The following is an 18,769-nucleotide window of genomic DNA, read 5'->3' on the forward strand; positions in this document are numbered from 1 at the left end:
CCTGGAAATGTGCATACCTGCCTGTGTCTGCTGCCGCCTCCTGCTGCTGCCTGCTGGGAGATGCTGTCCCACCTGGTCATTCATTTTCTCCTCCTTGGGAGCTGGGCTCTTCTGCACCAGCTCTGCACATAGGTGTTAGCCAGCAGCTGCAGAAACATCCCGATTCCTGGGATCTCCCGTGAGTCACTCACACGCCACTCTCATGGCCAGCCGAGGAAGGGCCGCTCGTATCATTGGCACAGCCATCCTTGGCCAGGGGCACATCCAGCCCTGCTGCCACCCCTCCTTATCTCTGGGTGGTGCACATGCCCTTCTTTCCCCACCCCCTGCCATGAGCCACTGCACGGGAGGGGTTTCTGAAGCCCCAAGCTGCCTTTCTGCTGGACATCACTTTCATTTTGGGCTGAAAGCCATCCCCGCTGAGGCGAAGTAGAGTCCAGGCAGGGACTTGGTTGCTCAGTTCTGGTCCCTTTCCTTTGCTCAGACCGCTCTGTTCTGCTGATTGTAGGGATGTGCAGGGCTGGGAGCTGGCACTGCCCCGAGTTGGGGGGTGATAGCTTATCGCAGTAGCCAGGCTTGGGCGAGCTCAGCACTGGCTCAGGAGAGCGTGTCACACATCTATAGTGATGGTAAACCAGTTCTCTGGGAGGGAAAAGAAGCCCTGATTTGTTGCTTGTGGGCAACTTCCGTGGTGTCAGTCCTGCAGTGGCCTGTTTCCTGCTACCAGCCTGAATGCGTGGAACTCAGAGTTGGGAAGAGATGCTCATAATCCGCTCTCCCGGCACACCTCATACCTCTTCCCTGCCTCCCCAGCCTCCAGCCACACTTCCTTGCCTTCTATGGGGTTGAAATGTTGAAGTCTCAACTGTCTCTGTTCACCAGAGCCACCACAGGGAGGGGACTTCAGTCCTAGCCCCTAGACGGCCGCCTTGAAGCTCTGTGGGATCCTCAGCAATAAAGCACTTTATTTTCAAATTCTGCCTGGTGAAGATTTTGGGGCCCTGGGAGAGCGGAGGAGTGTAAGGAGCCCTTGCTTATGGTCCACAGCTCCCATGGGTGTGCTTGTCATTCACCTAACCTGCAGCAGCCTCCTTTTCATTTCCCGGACCAGCTGGGCAGGCAGAGCTCGTGGCATGTAGGGGTTAGACTGTAAATATCAGTTATCCTTATTCACACTGCCTAGGACGGGCATCCCCAAACTACGGCCCGCGGGCTGCATGCAGCCCTCTGAGGCCATTTATCCGGCCCCTCGCTGCACTTCAGGAAGGGGCACCTCTTTCATTGGTGGTCAGTGAGAGGAGCACAGTATGTGGCCGTCCTCCAACGGTCTGAGGGACAGTGAACTGGCCCCCTGTGTAAGTTTGGGGACGCCTGGCCTGGGAGGTGGATGAGGAGCTGGCTGGAACTCAGGGGCACATTCACTCTGAGCTTTGTCGGAGAGGTAAATTGCATTTACTCCACCAGGAAGTCGTTTACTGTGAGGAGATCCAATAAAGAGTTGTCTAAATACCCACAGCTCTCAGATGACAGGTGGATCTGTGCTCTGCCTCAGTTGGCACTCCAACTAGATACTCCACCGTCACTCCTGACATCTGGGGAAGGACAGGGATATGTCAGGAAGCACAGTGAAGGAAGGTGTGTCCAGAGCCGCCGCTGGAGACCCTTGGAGAATCAGATGTTTCCAATGACCATCACACCCAGAGGTAAGTTTATCAGTCTGCTCCTGAATCACAGTCTAAAAACGCTTGCAGCTAGAAATTTGAGGGGGTCAGAGAGGGCAGTGTCTCAGGCCACCAGACAGGAGCTAGGTTCACTCCCTTTCTTTTGTCTGAGGAATTCAGTAAGATTAGCATAGGCTATTATTATTTGTTTTGAGACAGGGTCTCCCTTTGTTGCCCAGGCTGGATGCAGTGGCATGATTTCGGTTCGCTGTAACCTCCACCTCCCAGTCTCAAGTGATCCTCAAAACTCAGCCTCCTGAGTAGCGGGGACCACAGGCCCATGCCAGCACACCTGGCTCATTTTTTTGTATTTTTGGTGGAGATGGGGTTTCACCATGTTGCTTAGGCTGTTCTCAAACACCTGAGCTCAAGCACTCTACCTGCCTTGGCCTCCCAAAGTGCTGGGATTACAGGCATGAGCCATGGCACCCAGCTCAAGGCTAATTATTTTTCAGCAGAAACTTTCAAAAGTAACAAGATAGAGTAATCCCAGAGTTTACTTTCTAAGGAAACTGCGAATTCCCCTCCTTTCTAATATAACTTACCTTGGCACTTAAACGTACTGTCTTAATTTAATCTATATCTGATGCTTGTCTATTGCCCATACTGAATTTAGCCAACCCCATTTTAAATCTGTAAATTTAAAGTGGCATGCTAAATTGCTACCATGTCAGGCCATAGAAACTAAACAAAAGGGGCTGGGGAAGGGGTTGGCCATGAAATCATGTTTATTCAAGCAATGCAAAGGAGAGACACTGCGCAGGTGGCCACAGGCTACGCAGGAACACCTCGGTGCGAGGAGCAGCACCAGCTGCGGGAGCACGGAGCCTGATGAAGTGGGGGGTTTCCAGAGCAGCTGGCATCAGCCCAGAGGAAGCCCATGAAATCAGAGAGGGCCCCTCCGCTCCGTTCTGTTCCAGTGTCAGTCACATCCCTGGCTTGACCAGCTGTTCTAACTGTCCCCAACACCAGGAGTTCATCCATGGCCATGAATCCAGATGAATACCACCATCTGTTTCTACCTTAAGAGCTGCCCCAGCAACCAAGATGGTTTACATCACAAAGGGCCCTAGGATAGGCAAGACTGGTCAGATTGAATTCTTTTTTTTTTGAGACAGAGTTTTACTCCGTCACCAGGTGCCAGGCTGGAGTGCAGTGGTGGGACCTCGGCTCACCGCAACCTCCACCTTCTGGGTTCAAGCAATTCTCCTGCCTCAGCCTCCCGAGTAGCTGGGACTACAGGCGTGTGCCACCACGCCCAGCTAATTTTTTCTGTATTTTTAGTAGACGGGGTTTCACCATGTCGGCCAGGATGGTTTCGATCTCTTGACCTCGTGATCCACCCGCCTCGGCCTCCCAAAGTGCTGGGATTACAGGCATGAGCCACCGCGCCCAGCCCCAGATTGAATTCTTACTAGAGTTTTAGGTAACCAGCAGTAGTCTGCTGACCTCTGTCTCTTGTAAGACAGTGATTAGATCCTTTGCCCTGTTATTCACAAAAGGGACCCAAATGTGCTGCTGTGCAATGAGGTTTTCTTAACATGTTGAGGTGCTTCTCAAAGTGCATCCCTGATACTAGAATCAGCTGGGATATTTATTAAAATATGTTTATGGGCCACACCCCACACCCACTGAGTAAGAATCTCCAGGAGTGGAGTCCACTTTTCTGCATTGTTCTTCCTCTCAGGCATGGAGAGCCCTTAGCCCAAGATATACAATTTGGACTAAAATTAGCCAGTTTTTCAAAAGAGCATTCTGGCTTAAGGGAAAACACTTGGGCTTTTGAATGGAGTCCACAGGCACTATTTGCTAAATGACACCAGGTGCCAGTGTTTCCACATGTATCATCTCAAATGCTCTCACAAGGCACCTGTTATACCCATTTTACAGATAAGGATATTCACCCCATTTGTTAAGAAGTGGAACTTTTACTATTCAAACAAAAGTCCAAGTCCACAGTTTTATTTCTAGCTATGCCATTCTGCTTTTTAGGCTCATCATGGCTAACCAAAATGTTATCAGTAAAACTGCAATGGTAAGAATTGAATAGCCATGTAATGGCAGGCACTTAGCCTGGTGCCTTCAGTTTTACGAATGTATTGGTCATCTTACTTGATTGATTCTAAGTATTCTGGAACTGGTAACTTTAGAGCCAGGTGTGTGAAAAGGCTTTTTTTTTTTTTTTTTTTTTTTTCTTTCTTTCTTTTTTGAGATGGAGTCTTGCTTAGTTGCCTAGGCTGGAGTGCAATCAGTGGCATAATCTCGGCTCACTGCAACCTCTACCTCCTGGGCTCAAGCAGTTGTCCCACCTCAGCCTCCTGAGTAGCTGGGATTACAGGTGCATGCCACCATGCCCAGCTAATTTTTGTGTTTTTAGTAGAGATGGGGTTTCACCATGTTGGCCAGGCTGGTCTTGAACTCCTGACCTCAGGTGATTCGCCTGCTTCAGCCTCCCAAAGTGCTGGGATTACAGGTGTGAGCCACCGTGCCTGGACCAAAAGTCTTTTTTTTTGAGACAGTCTTGCTCTGTTGCCCAGGCTGGATTACAGTAGCTTGGTCTTGGCTCACTACAACCTCCACCTCCCAGGTTCAAGCAATTCTCCTGCCTCGTCCTCCTGAGTAGCTGGGATTACCGGTGCCTGCCACCACGTGCTAATTTCTGTATTTGTAGTAGAGACAGGGTTTCACCACGTTGGCCAGGCTGGTCTTTAACTCCTGATCTCAAGTGATTTGCCTGCCTCAGCCTCCGAAAGTGCTGGGATTACAAGCGTGAGCCACCGTGTCCAGCGAAAGGCTCCTTTTTAAATGTTCTCTGTGTTAGTAGCAGGAGTCTGTTAGGAAGGGCCTGTTGATTTGATTCAAGCTAGAGTCCAGGTTCTTCATCAAAAGGCGTCATTTTGGACCCCTAGGAGGCAGACGTAATGCGAAATTAGATGTGGATTAGTTCAGCCCAGCACTCTTCTGAGTAATTCAAGCCAAAAATGGCTTTGGGGTGTCTAAATGATCCAGATCTGAGCTCTTGATTTCTGCTTTAGCCAGTTTTAGCCTGCAAGGTCTGGCTGCCACCTACTGAAAGAGGCAAAAAATAGATGAAGGAAATAGCTGTTGCTGCAGGAGGTAGAGTCTGGCTTAGAGGGCACTGACTCACGCTGAGGTGCAGAAAGTCAGGGCAAGGCTTGTCCAGGAGTGACTCTCCCTGTTCAGGTGCTGTTACCTCTTCTTGCAGTGTGGCAGTCTGAACCCACTGTATCCCCAACACTTGGTCAGTGCCCAACCACTTAATGGTACCACGTATTGTTAAGTAAAGACTAGAGTTTCCTGAGCATGGGCTCTGCAGTTACGGTCCTTGTTACAGATCTCAATTCTGCTTGATGGATCTGGGTGTTAAGAAATCCAGGCTGGGCGCAGTGGCTCACGTCTGTAATCTCAGCACTTTGGAAGGCCGAAGCAGACAGATCACCTGATGTCAGCAGTTTGAGACCATCCTGGCCAACATGGTAAAACCCTGTCTTTACTAAAATACAAAAATTAGCTGGACGTGGTGACGCACGCTTATAATCTCAACTACTTGGGAGGCTGAGGCGGGAGAATCGCTTGAACCGGAACACGGAGGCTGCAGTGAGCTGAGATTGCACCACTATACTTTAGCCCAGGTGACAGAGTGAGACTGAGTCCCCCCCAAAAAAGAGAAAAGAAACCCAAGACTTACCTGTGGCAAATACGTATTTTCTTGGGACAGAGTCCTACTCTGTCACCCAGGCTTGAGTGCAGTGGTACGATCTTGGCTTTTACCTCCTGGGCTCAATCAACTCTTGTGCCTCAGCCTCCCAAGTAGCTGGGATTTCAGGCGTGAGCCACCAGATTCAGACTCCTGGCCTCAGGTGATCTACCTGCCTCTGTCTACCGAAGTGCTGGGATTATAAGCCTGAGCCACCGTGCCTGACTATATGTAAACTACATGTATTTAAAAGGCAAGGCTTAAGTTCTTATAGAACAAATGACAACAGTATCTACTTCATAAGAGTATTATGGAGTGGGGGAGAGAAGAAGGAAAAAAAAAATTATGGAGATTAAATGAGTTAATGCAAGCAAACAGTGTCGTGTCTGGTACTCAGTAACTGCAATATAACAAGCTTGCACAAGTGAGGAATCTCCCATTTTTCCATATCCCAAACCAGCACCTGGTGGTCATTTATCTTTGCAAGAGGGTAAGAGGCCATGGGCAGTGCAAAGTCGAGGAAGCTGAAGTTGCCTGCACTGGCAGTAGAGGCGTAGTGTTAGCACTCTCTACCCAAGTACCAACCCTCCCTACTTTTATGGGTAAAAAGGGAGAAACTTTTCACCAGTAAGAAAGACTAGCTCAGGAATGCCTGGTAGTGAGAAGCAGGCTCTGTGCCTCTTAATTACCCACACTTAACCCAGAATAGAGACAAGGCCATCCACCTGGTCCTTCTTTTTTGAATTCAAAATCTTCAAAGGAGCTCTTAATACCAGCCACCCAATCAACACAGGTTCCAGACACGCATGTTTTTTAAATTACGTTTATTTAGCATATGTACACATAAAAGAGAAATTACCCTCTGAACCCACCCAGCAGAAAACATGCACAAACCCAAGGTATATGTGGAGGGGAGGGGGCCCCGGCCCCAAGTTAGCGGCTAGGACGATGCAATCCTGTCATCCTGTGAGTCGCAAGCCCCAGTCAGGTGAGGGCTGGACTGAAGTGTCCGGCAGGCTAGAGTCCCCTGCCGCTGGCCCTAAAATAAGCGTGCGCCATAGCCAAAGGTCTGTTTAATGCCCTCAAAGTAGTACCGCTGCCAGCCCTGCCGCGTCCGCTCTTCCTCAGGAGCAGGGATGCCTCGACCTTCCATGCACAGCTCAGTCTCTCCATTCTTGTCGATGAAGGTCAAGGTGATGGTGGCAAAGTGCCCTGGGAAAAGGCAGAGGGGATAGAGGTTTCAGATGTAGGGGTTCCATCTGGGTGGGTTTAAGACTAGGGCAACCTGGCCAGGTCTGGTAGCTCATGCCTGTAATCCCAGCACTTTGGGAGGCTCAGGTGGGCGGATCACCAGAGGCCAGGAGTTTGAGATCAGCCTGGCCAACATGGTGAAACCCTGTTTCTACTAAAATTAGCTGGGCATGGTGGCAGGCGCCTGTAATCCCAGCACTTTAGGAGACTGAGGTGGGAGAATCACTTGAGCCCAGGAGTTCAAGACCAGCCTGGGCAACATAGTGGGACCTCATCCTACAAAAAAAGTTTAAAAAAAAAAAAAAAAAAAGGGGCCGGGAGCGGTGGCTCAAGCCTGTAATCCCAGCACTTTGGGAGGCCGAGGCGGGTGGATCACGAGGTCAAGAGATCAAGACCAACCTGGTCAACATGGTGAAACCCCATCTCTACTAAAAATACAAAAAAATTAGCTGGGCATGATGGCACGTGCCTGTAATTCTAGCTACTCAGGAAGCTGAGGCAGGAGAATTGCCTGAACCCAGGAGGCGGAGGTTGCGGTGAGCCGAGATTGCGCCATTGCACTCCAGCCTGGGTAACAAGAGCGAAACTCTGTCTCAAAAAAAAAATTAAAATTAAAATAAAAAAAAAAAAAAACAAAAAAAACTGGGTGTGGTGGCACACGTAGTCTCTCAGCTACTTGGGAAGCTGAAGCAGGAAGATTGTGTCTGGGAGGTTAAGGCTGCAGTTAGCTGTGATTATGCCACTGTACTCTAGCCTGGGTGACAGTGAAACCCTGTTTCAAAAAAAAAAAAAAAAAAGACTACAGCAGTGAGAAAGTTCTAGGGGTAATGGCAATTGGCAATAAATATGTTTACTTACCCTCTGGCCAAGATTTAAACCTCCACTTCATCACAATATGTTTCTCAGGGACCTAAAATAATCAAACAGTTCTGTCTATATTATATAGGATGTGCCCAATCCTAGCAAGCATCAGTCATCTGCCCTTTGTACAGAGTCTACCATCTGTGCAATTAAAAACAAAATGTTTTATTAACCAAAGAGATTCAAGCCTTAAATTTTACCTATTGAGTTGAGAAAAAGAGAAATGTCACTCATTTGACAAGACAGAGGCTAAGACCCGAGTCTAGGGCCAACAGGTACTCACCAGATCAGTAAATTCCCCAGAGACGTTGCCATCTACCATGTGAAACTTTCCACCTCTGTCTGCTTCTAATGTTGCAGGAGCATGGGTAAAGGCCTGCACCAGCTGCAGAAAATAAAAAAGAGGCGGAAGATACATGCCTTTCAGTGGGACCCAGGGACAAATGCCAGCTGAAGGGTGCATGCCTCAACTCTTTCCCTCTATTCTGTTTTTCTACCAATCAGGACTTGACTTCAGGAATTCTTTCTGATTAAATGATGCCATTACTTTGTACCCATTTACTTTTTCTTTTTTTTTTTTTTTGAGATGAAGTCTCACACTGTTGCCTGGGCTGCAGTGCAATGGCACGATCTCAGTTCACTGCAACCTACGCCTCCTGGGTTCAAGCAATTCTGCTGCCTAACCTCTTAAGTAGCTGGGATTACAGGCACCCACCACCACACCTGGCTAATTTTTTGTATTTTTAGTAAAGACAGGGTTTCACTATGTTGGCCAGGCTGGTCTCAAACTCCTGACCTCATGATCCCCCGCCTTGGCCTCCCAAAGTGCTGGGATTACAGGCGTGAGCACTGTGCCCAGCCTACTTTACTTTTATTTATTTGAAATAGTAGATATGAGAATGAGTTTATGAAAGAAATTCTCAGGTAAATGAGACTTCGATTACCATTTCTGAGAATGTGTCCCAAAGTAAATCTATTCCATGTATCTTTATTTTTTTTGAGATGGGTCTCGCTCTGTTGCCCAGGCTGAAGTGCAGCAGCATGACCATGGCTCACTGTAGCCCCAACTACTTGGCTTAGGCGATTCTCCCACCTCAGGCTCCCAAGGAGCTGGGACTATAGGCGTACACCGGCACAGCCGGTTAATTTTTGTATTTTTTTGTAGAGACAGGGCTTAACTATGTTGGCCAGGCTGGTCACAAATTCCTGGGCCCAAGTAATTCAACTGCCTCAGTCTCCCAAAGTTCTGGAATTAGCGGTGGCCACTGTTCCTGGCCTAGTCCATATATATTGAATCAGTATCATTTTGCTATGTTAGATTACCCAACAGTGCCACTTTTACCTTTAAAAAGTCTACTATCGGCCGGGTGCAGTGGCTCACGCCTGTAATCCCAGTACTTTGGGAGACCGAGGCAGGTGGATCACGAGGTCAAGAGATCGAGACCATCCTGGTCAACATGGTGAAACCCCGTCTCTACTAAAAATACAAAAAAATTAGCTGGGCATGGTGGCACGTGCCTGTAATCTCAGCTACTCAGGGGGCTGAGGCAGGAGAATTGCTTTAACCCAGGAGGCGGAGGTTGCGGTGAGCCGAGATTGCGCCATTGCACTCCAGCCTGGGTAACAAGAGCGAAACTCCATCTCAAAAAAAAAAAAAGTCTACTATTTTTTTAAAGTAGATAATACAAACACATGGTACAAAAGAATATAAGGTTAAACATGTCAGTAATCCTCCCACACAAAAGTACTATAGAACTGAAAACTTTAGCTAGGTTGGAAGCAGAGATTCAACTGCAGTCTATGTTAGCTAAATTCAATTCGAATGAAGACTACAGTTGTGCTAAGTCCTTCAAGGCAGCAGGCACACAGAGGAACAGAATCAAGTTAGCCAGCGGATGCAATCTTCAGCATAGCCAGGTCATAACACATCCCTGGAGTCAACTAAGATTACTTTCTAAAGTACAGTGTAATATTGTTTATATACTTCTTTTCGAATTATAGAAAACCCAGTCCATTTCATTGCTTCTTCAGCTCTTGCTTTTCTAAGGGGGACAGAACTATCATGGGAGTATTTTGGGTGCAGGCACACAGACATATTAACACCCATATAATACATGGCACCTCTTAATTTATGACTGTATTTACATTTTTATTTAAAAAACACGATCTTGAAATTTTGTCCCAGAGTATGTGGGAAATTCCACATATGCCTCCCGCCTTTGCTATCAGATAATAAAGCTAAATACAGTCATGTTTCTCAACTCCACACTGCAGCAGCAGAATGGCACAAGTCAACTGGGCAACAGAAAGAAGCCAGGAATTCTGTGCTACAGCATAATCAAGAATGGGCATTTGCTTTTGTAGTAAGATTCACTCAGTGGTCCCTACTTATATGACTCAAAACTAGAACAGGCATGGTAGTGTGTACCTGTAGTCCCAGCTATTCAGGAGGCTGAGGAAGGAGGATTGCTTGAGCCCAGGAGTTCAAGGCTAGCCTGGGCAACATAGCAAGACCAGGTCTTTTGTTTTTAAAATAAATACATATGGCCGGATACAGTGGCTCACGCCTGTAATCCCAGCACTTTGGGAGGCTGAGGCAGGCAGATCACTTGAGGTCAGGAGTTTGAGACCAGCCTGGCCAACATGGTGAAACCCCATCTGTACTAAAAAATAAAAAAAATTAGCTGGATGTGGTGGCAGGTGCCCATAGTAACAGCTGTTCAGGAGGCTGAGGGAGGAGAATCACTTGAACCCAGGAAGCAGAGGATGCAGTGAGCCAAGATCATGCCACTGCACTCCAGCCTAGGCAGGTGACAGAGCGAGACTCCATCTCAAAAAAAAAATTAGGGAGGGAAAATCCACTTTGATGAAGGTCTCATGGCTCCGGCTGTGAGTACCTCTTCTGCACACTGCTGAGGGGATATGCCTCTACCTCAAGTCATCTAGAAGCGCAGATGGCATGAGGCCTAAAGCATAAGACTTACTTACCTCTTGGGTGGTAAACACTCTATAGAGCTCCTCTGGTGACGTCAGGAAGGTTTCCCTAAGAGTGATCTTACAAGTGGGGATTTTGACTCCAACAGGTCTGGCCTGGGTTTTTGAAGGAGCAGGCTTAGCCTGTGAAAGTCATAGTGAAAATGATCAGTGCAGACTAACGATACAACCTCAGTCAACGTGGCTTCAGAGACAGTCATATCATTCATTCTCACAAAAATTTTCCCCTCCAAGGCTAATTATTCCAAGGGGTTAAAGGGAATTTGAGTGTGTAGGTGTTTCAGTCATGAGGGTAATGTTTCTGGAAACATCCTCAATTCCCAGTAAAAATAACCCCTCTACAAGGAAGACCCTGACAGCCAAAGAACAAATCAAATCATTGAGATATTTTTGAAGAGATCAGTGTAATTCTCAAACAGTTTCTATGCCTAAATAGCTAGAAGCAGTTTTCTCCCCTCTTCCAGAGTATCTTCACTATGCTGACAAAAGAGCAACAGAACTCTAAACCACGTGCTAAGCCTGAACCACAAAGTTCCATCTCTAGATAAAGTACTTGCTCATCCTGCAAATGGGGGAGATTAGGTGAAGACAGGGACGTAACTTCATTTCTTGATGGGACCTCTAATATCAAAGTATAAAATATCAACACATCAATTAGAAATAATACTGAAGACTTATATAGGTGAAGACCATCCTTTGTTCATAACCTAATTTGGTGCTAAATGCAATCAAGAGTCTGACTTTTAATTGAGAGCTTCTACTCGCTTTAGGGGTCTGCAATAGATGAATTAAAACCAGGTTAAAGATGGGTAAATGAATACATATTGCAGGCACTCTAAAAAAAGCACCATGAGCAGATCATAGGCTGCTCTGGCTTAGAGGTTAGGGACACAGAGCTGGTGTGTGGAAGGAAGAAGGAGGCAATCTCTCAAGTTCCTTTGCAGACAGTCTCCCATCCCAGGGAAAACCATTTACCTTGCGCTCCTCAGTTTTCAGTGCTGGCTGCCCCAGTGGGTCTACTGACTCTCCATTCATTGTAGGTAAGATCATGCCCTGGGTAAACTCTGAAAAGATAAAATCCCAGCTCATGGAAGTTATTTCTTAGTAGCTGAGATTTCATTACAGCTTGACAAACACAGCCATCCTATCACAGAATGAGGTTATGACCAGAAAAGGAAGAGGGTATTTTTACATCTTTATCTTTGGTCTATGCCAGATTCGTATCTGGGTATATGCTATAGAACATAGTGTGTTCACTGGGATTTCCATTAAAACTTATCCTCCTGACTCAAAGAGAAGCATTACAGCATATTAAGTGCATGTGAGGTCTACTATGGAGGAAGCCAGTGAATGCCATGACACTTCAATGATTTCAAGAACGGGCAATCTACCCAGCATCCATGGATGCATGGTTAGTGCCTTTCCTCCACTCTGCCTTACCTCTGTAGAAAAGCCACAACTAGTTATGGCACTGGAGTACTGGTCCTCCCCAAAAAGGTGTCTATCACCTTCTGTGCTGGTTTCCTTTGATGGGTATTATAAATACTCTAACGCCAAGATCAGAACATACTAGCAGAAATGAAATCCCAGGGGAAACCTGAGCTGACTTCTATTCTAACCATCTAGATATCCCTGGAGAATGCATAGCAAAGACAGTCCAGACTACATTCAAGTAATGAGTCCAGAAATGCCAAGTCTTTAGATTAGTGCTATTAGAAATATAGTGTGAGCCTCAAATATAATTTTAAATATTCTAGTAGACACATTAAAAAGTTAAATGAAACAAGTGAAATTAACTTTAATAGAATATTTAACCTAATATATCATATTATCATTTGTCTTCAATATTAAAAAATTTTTTGGGATAATTTATGTTGTACCAAGGTAATTTCTTTGTACCAAGTCTTTGAAATCCATAGTGTATTTTTTTTTTTTTTTTTTTTTTTTGAGACAGAGTTTTGCTCTTGTTGCCCAGGCTAGAGTGCAATGGTGCAATCTCAGCTCACTACAACCTCTGCCTCCTGGGTTCACGCGATTCTCCTGCCTCAGCCTCCTGAGTAGCTGGGATTACAGGTATGCGTCACCACACCTGGTTTCCCCACGTTGGTCAGGCTGGTCTCAAACTCCAAACTCAGGTGATCCACCTGCCTCGGCCTTCCAAAGTGCTGGGATTACAGGCGTGAGCCACCGCGCCTGGCCCATAGTGTATTTTATACTCACAGCTCTCTCGTGATTTTTGGACACTCAGGCTGAAGTGCAGTGGCATGAACTCAGCTCAATGCAACCTCCCCACCTCCTGGGCTCAAGCCACTCTCCCACCTCAGCCTTCTGAGTAGCTGGGATTTCAAGTGCGCACCACTGCATCTGGCTAATTTTTGCATTTTTTGTAGAGACGGGGTTTTGCCATGTTGCCCAGGCTGGTCTTGAATTCCTGCGCTCAGGCAATCAGCCCATCTCAGCCTCCAACAGTGCTGCGATTACAAGCGTGAGCCACCACGCCCGGCCCTCACAGCACATCTCAGTTTGGTCTAGCCATATCTCAAATGCTCAACTGTAAATATTAGACAACACAGCTCCAGATCTTTCCCTTACTCAGAGCTTATGGACTGACTTTAAGATAAAATAAGCCCCCTCCCCACAAATCTTTACCCATTTGTCAAAGAAAGGACTGTCCAGGCCCTTAACCAGAGTCTAACAGGTGGAAACTACCTCCTGAAGGCATACAGAACTACTCGAGGGATACCTGTTTTGAGAGTGCTGATGTAAATTCCCATTGCTTCTCTTAGAAGTTTCACCCCTTCTTCCTTCATTAAGGCCACGAGATTTGTGTCAGGCTCATCTTTGGCAAGGCTCACACTAATCTGAGTGAAAGATGAGAAGTAGGTGGTAAATAACTTGAGGGGCACCCTCATTATGGAATGTGGGGGTTGAGCAATCAGGTAACTGCTGACATTTCCAAAGGAAATGCATGAGAAATGCAGTATTCATACAATCTCCATTAGTGTTCCTTCTTGAGTCCTCTCTGCCAAGTGGCTAATGTTAGTTAGAACCCATGTCACTAGCTAAAGTGAAGAAATTAAAGTGCAGACTGCTCTGGAAGTTTCCAGTGGCACCATACGCCTAGATAATTATATGCAGACTAGGGTTCTGAATGCTTGGACCAAGCCTGGGCTATAAATCCTGAATGACAGGTCGCTTTTCTCATGTGAGAATAAAAGGATATAGAGGACGCAGATTAGGAGTTAGAAAGCACAAACCTCCACTTCATCCACGCTGTTTTCATCAGACAAATTGGGGATCTCCACATGTCCTTTGTACTGTACTCCTGACTTAGAAGTACCTGTCAAAAGCAATGCAATGTCATTAGTCCACGCCTATGCAGGAAAGGTCTCTGCTCCAGGGTCCCAATGCTACCTCACTTCTGCTGCTTTCCGATGGCTGAACTGATCCTCTTTATTCTGAGAATGCCAAATGCCAGATGTAATCAACACTCCCCATCCCCCAAAAGAAATGTCTTTCCTCACCAGGTTACTGGAAACTAACTATATTATTACAATGTGAGACAAAGAGCTACAGATGTGGTACTAGCATGAGTTATACCATGAGAACCTGAGTCAAAAGTCAGTAGTTCTGCTGGAATACTTGTTTTGAAAATATCAATTTATTTCTTTTTTTTAATGCTACTGGCAGGATCAATCAGGTAATATCAATTTATTTCAATGCAACTGAAATATTAGGGAACAATTTGATTATAATGAGAAGTTCACGTTTGCCCATATGTGACTCCATCCTTAAGAAACACTAGGTGAATACGGAAAATCTGCCCCAGCTACATAGGACACATAAAACACACACATCTCAAACATGTATCTGCCAACAACTTCGGTTTACAGCGTGTGTTGTGAGCCATAACCATCCTCATCTAGTGTAATGTTCCTTCTGATTGTAAATGACTCTTCTTCTACCATTCCACAGTAGCCCTCAAGCTGCAACCCTCCTGATGCTTTTTTTTTTTCCTTCCCAAAATGGAGTCTTGCTGTCACTCAGGCTGGAGTGCAGTGGCACGATCTTGGCTCACTATAACCTCTGCCTCCCAGATTCAAGCAATTCTTCTGCCTCAGCCTCCAAGTAGGTGGGATTACAGGCGCATGCCACCACACCCGGCTAATTTCTGTATTTTTTCGTAGAGATGGGTTTCACCATGTTGGTCAGGCTTGTCTTGAATTCTTGACCTTGTGATCAACCTGCCTTGGCCTCCCAAAGGGCTGGGATTACAGGCATGAGCCCCCATGCCTGGCCTTGATGCCCACTTTCACAAATAAACGTCAGGTCTTTTTCATGGTAAAGCACCATATTTATTGTAGTACTTATCTATTTCTTACCATTTAATGTGTGCAAACTATGCTCCCAATTTTTAGTCCCTGTATTTTAAAAAAAGTGTCACTGATTAAATTTTGGGGTGTTGTGTCCCTATTGCCATCTTCCCTGTAAGTCCTGTGGATTTGGTTGAGCAATTTTGCATAGCACAGTGATTTCTAGGGACACTTACGTTGAGCTATAGTAGAACCGACTGTATTTCAAAATTAATCAACATTTACCTTCACTTCTCTAGACCTTGGTTTCTCAAGCTACAAAAAGGGGTCAGGGTGTGGTGGCTCACACCTGTAATCCCAGGACTTTGTGAGGCTGAGGCGGTGGATCACCTGAGGTCAGGAGTGTAAGACACACCTGGCCAACACGATGAAACCCCATCTCTACTAAAAATACACAATTAGCTAGGTGTGGTGGCAGGTGCCTGTAATCCCAGCTACTCAGGAGGCTGAGGCAGAAGAATTGCTTGAACCCAGGAGGCAGAGGTTGCAGCAGTGAGCCCAGATTGCGCCACTGCCCTACAGCTTGGGTGACAAGAGCAAAACTCTGTCTCCCCCCCACAAAAAAAAGCAGGGGAGTTTGAGCAAGATGACACCAAAGATTCCCTCCATACTACTATACTTCAAGTGTATGTTAAAAACAAATTAACGAAAATCATGAACAGATAGCTCTACTTTCACCCTTCTTTATGACAGGACTATTCACTTTGGAAATGTTTATGAAAGCACAGATTTCATGCTCCGCCCCACACACAGACAGTAGCTATCTCACACTCCTTCAGCTTTAGTGCCTTTCTACATTCAGGCTCCCAACAGTCAGGACTGTTTAAAAAAGGCATACGCATGATCTCAATTTTTTCTTAATGTCATACAGAAGGGATATAAAACTAGAAGGTAAATAAAATAGCCCCAAATTACTGTCACACACAAGCTTCATTAATGCAGTGGTTTAATGAGTTAGATTCACACTGGAGAGAATAAAAAAAAAAATCAAGACCAAAAAACCCCTCTTTCCTCCTTTTAAATCACTCACAAGATATATGTAGCTAGTCTGAAAAAAATATCACCTTAGGTGTCCCAATACAGACCAAGGCCCGAAGATGCAGTGGCGCAGCCACTTCACAGGTGGGACTTAAGAGACCCAGAGAGAGGAAATCCATTTAGTACCCAGAGAAATTTCAGTACCCAACACTGCTTTACACAGGACTCCAAAGCAGCAACATCTGCCTTCTCCCTTCAAGGTTTGTAACTCCTCAAAACTGTTCTCTCCTGCTACTTAGCAGGTTAAATGAAACACAGTTAATCTCTCTGACAGCCCAGCTTAGACTTACCTGTCCAGTTTAGTTTGATGCTCCATTCATAAAAGAAGATAAGTTTGCCTTTGCGATTGTTAATGGATGCCTCTCCATCAAGCTTGCTCACTTCTATCACCTCACACTTGCCTTCCTCATTTTGAACCCGCACTGCCAGGAACAGTGTTTTCAGCTTTTCCGTGGACCAATTTGAAGCATCTCTCTCCGTCCTGCAAAGCAGAAACAAAGCTGTGAACCAGTAGTCAAATGGAGGATATGCTTCTCTCTCCTAGAGAATACGAGGTTAAAGGAGGCCTGAGCAATAGTTTGAAAAGAACACAAAAACTCCCAGTCCCACTCCAGTATGTCCACAAAGATGTCACCCTGTTTCAGGAAGATAAGGGGTTGCACGTTGTCAACAAAGACAACTGCTGTAGAGAATGGTATAAACTCAGTGGAAAATTATGCTCTCCTTTCTCAGCATGATAGTGCTGGGGAATACGTGACACTTTTAACATGGCGCCCTCATTTGACCAAGTGGAAAACTGCACAGACTGCTGAGATCAGGAACACAGACTGGACCACGGAAGACAGTACTTAGCTAAAAGGCCCAGAAGGGATTAAACCAATAACCTTGACCTCATTGGCACAGTGTTCTGACCTATCAGATTCGAACTTGTATTATAAACTTCCTACACACTCACTGCCCCCTAGATGGTCACAAAAACGTTAAGTCCAGGGCTTCAAAACAAACACAACACAAAAATTAGGTCAAGTACTCTGCATGTTAAGAAGAGAGGACACAAAGTGAGATATGGAGATGAAACATCACTATCTGCCTTCCTACTTATCAACTATTAAAGAAAATGACAGCAAAAAAGCCACAACAAAGTAACAATACAATAAAAACATTATGAACAAGATTCAATGGAAATCAGACATAAAGAAACATTACTTTGGGAATATTTCATGAAGCAGGGCAGTATTTTAAGAACGGTTAGGTTATAAAACTGTGGCTGCTCGGCAACCTGGAGTTCCAACACACCCAACCTGATAGTTCCGGGTAAAAGGCCGCAGGTATCACTGAGCTCTGAGGACCTGCACAACACGTTCTAAATCTCCCGCGGGACTGCGGCAGCGGTCTCCTATGAATCACTTTTAATTTCACTGCAGGCCGCAAAATGGGAATTACAGAACTCTGGCCTTAGGCCTTTCACAACAGTCTCCCAACACAATCGAAGGAGGTTCCAGTCTCAGTGACTCCTCTGGCCACGTGTAGTCAGCACCTCCCTGCTCCGGCTAGATGCAGTAACCAGGGCGTTATCTCTCAGTCACTCAGACACCCCTCCTCTGGGGCGCAGCCCTCCCGGGAGTGGAGAGGCCTGAGGCTACGGACCCCTGCCACAGCAAAGATCCACCCCCACCTCCGGGCAGGGCTACCTCAGCCCCAGCCAGCTCTGTCCGGGCCGAGATTCCAGGAACCCTGAAACGCTGGCCCGGCCGCAGTGCTCCCAGGGCCGGCCTGCTTTGCTAGCCCTCACCAGTGCCAGTTGTTGACGTTGGTGGCGTCCGCCCGCTCCTCCACGATCCAGCGTGGGTCTCCCTCACCCCACTTGGCCATCGGCTCTCCTATCGCGGCGCCACCAGCTCCGGAGCAGCCGCAGCCACAGCCTCAGGACCGCTTAGTGCCAGCCGCCCGGCAGCGCCTGGAAACTACTAGAAGCGGCCGCAAGCACCTCCTGGCTTGCTTTTCCCTCCACCCCTTTCCCTCCTTAACTTCCGGCTCCTCCCCACTCCCACCGGCTACTTCCGTCCCAACTTGTCGCACCATGGGTTCCGCCTGATTTAGAGTTCCTTTCGACTGCCTTAGGTTCTCCCCAAAAAGGGCCCCGAAACCTAACTCCTCATACGACCATTCCTGACTCATAGAAAAACAAAGAGCACGTCTCCTTGTTTCCTTGTACCCTAAATCGGCCCTGCTGAGCCTCATGGGAATTGCAGTCTTTTTTACGTGACCCGCTGGATAACCGCGGAAGGTCGCGCTGAAAGGAGAGGAAATGGCCTAGCGTGGTGCGTGGGTTTTCTGGGGGCTGTAGTTAAGAAGCCTTGTGGTTCATCGGGACCGCGCCTGACAACAGAAGCAGAAGAAACTACAACTTCCAGCATGCCCTGTGGCCTCTTTATTCGCGTTTCCTTTCCTCCCCGCGATTATTCCCTTCCGCCCCTTCTCTAGCTGTACAGCCTTGGTCCAGCGGCGGCGGAGGCTGGCGCTGTCCTGAGAGGGAGGGCTCGGTGCAGAAGAGGTGAGGGTGTCCCAAGCGCCTTGGGTCGCGTATCTGGCTGAGTCCAGCCTCTCCGCATCTTGATCTTCCCCCCTCTTCTAGGAGGCATCCCTACACCCTAGGACCCTAGGCCTTATTCTCTTCTTTCAGTCTGGGCGACCCTTGGGCACTGGAATACGCTTGGGATTGGGGCTGCGAGTGAGCCCCAACGATTAATTCGGAAGCCGACTTTTGGTTCAGAACGAGCATTTATTCTGTCAGGGATCCGCTGGGCTCTGAC

General features: G+C 46.9%; 2 protein-coding genes across 4 annotated transcripts in view; one reads left to right on the forward strand and one right to left on the reverse strand.

Moving 5' to 3' along the window:
- Positions 1 to 6,246: 6,246 nt before the first annotated feature.
- Positions 6,247 to 17,986, reverse strand: AHSA1 (activator of HSP90 ATPase activity 1). Its single transcript, XM_003924603.4, has 9 exons — positions 17,749 to 17,986; positions 16,247 to 16,437; positions 13,803 to 13,885; positions 13,289 to 13,406; positions 11,521 to 11,609; positions 10,540 to 10,668; positions 7,835 to 7,936; positions 7,549 to 7,600; positions 6,247 to 6,651 (listed from the first exon to the last, which is right to left on the reverse strand). Exons 1-9 carry the CDS (start codon positions 17,826 to 17,828, stop codon positions 6,479 to 6,481), a joined length of 1,017 nt encoding a protein of 338 aa, XP_003924652.1. The 5' UTR covers positions 17,829 to 17,986; the 3' UTR covers positions 6,247 to 6,478.
- A 431-nt stretch (positions 17,987 to 18,417) lies between these two features.
- Positions 18,418 to 18,769, forward strand: part of VIPAS39 (VPS33B interacting protein, apical-basolateral polarity regulator, spe-39 homolog) — a 31,676-nt gene continuing 31,324 nt past the window's right edge. For 2 of the 3 annotated variants that reach the window (XM_003924599.3, XM_003924602.4), the window contains exon 1: positions 18,418 to 18,510. The gene's annotated coding sequence lies outside the window, so the exon portion shown is untranslated. Of the gene's footprint in view, positions 18,511 to 18,669; positions 18,688 to 18,769 lie in introns of those variants that run through there. The other variant, XM_074392938.1, reaches the window with a different exon arrangement.

Source organism: Saimiri boliviensis, chromosome 2, assembly GCF_048565385.1.
Source record: "Saimiri boliviensis isolate mSaiBol1 chromosome 2, mSaiBol1.pri, whole genome shotgun sequence".
Taxonomy (NCBI): Eukaryota; Metazoa; Chordata; class Mammalia; order Primates; family Cebidae; genus Saimiri; species Saimiri boliviensis.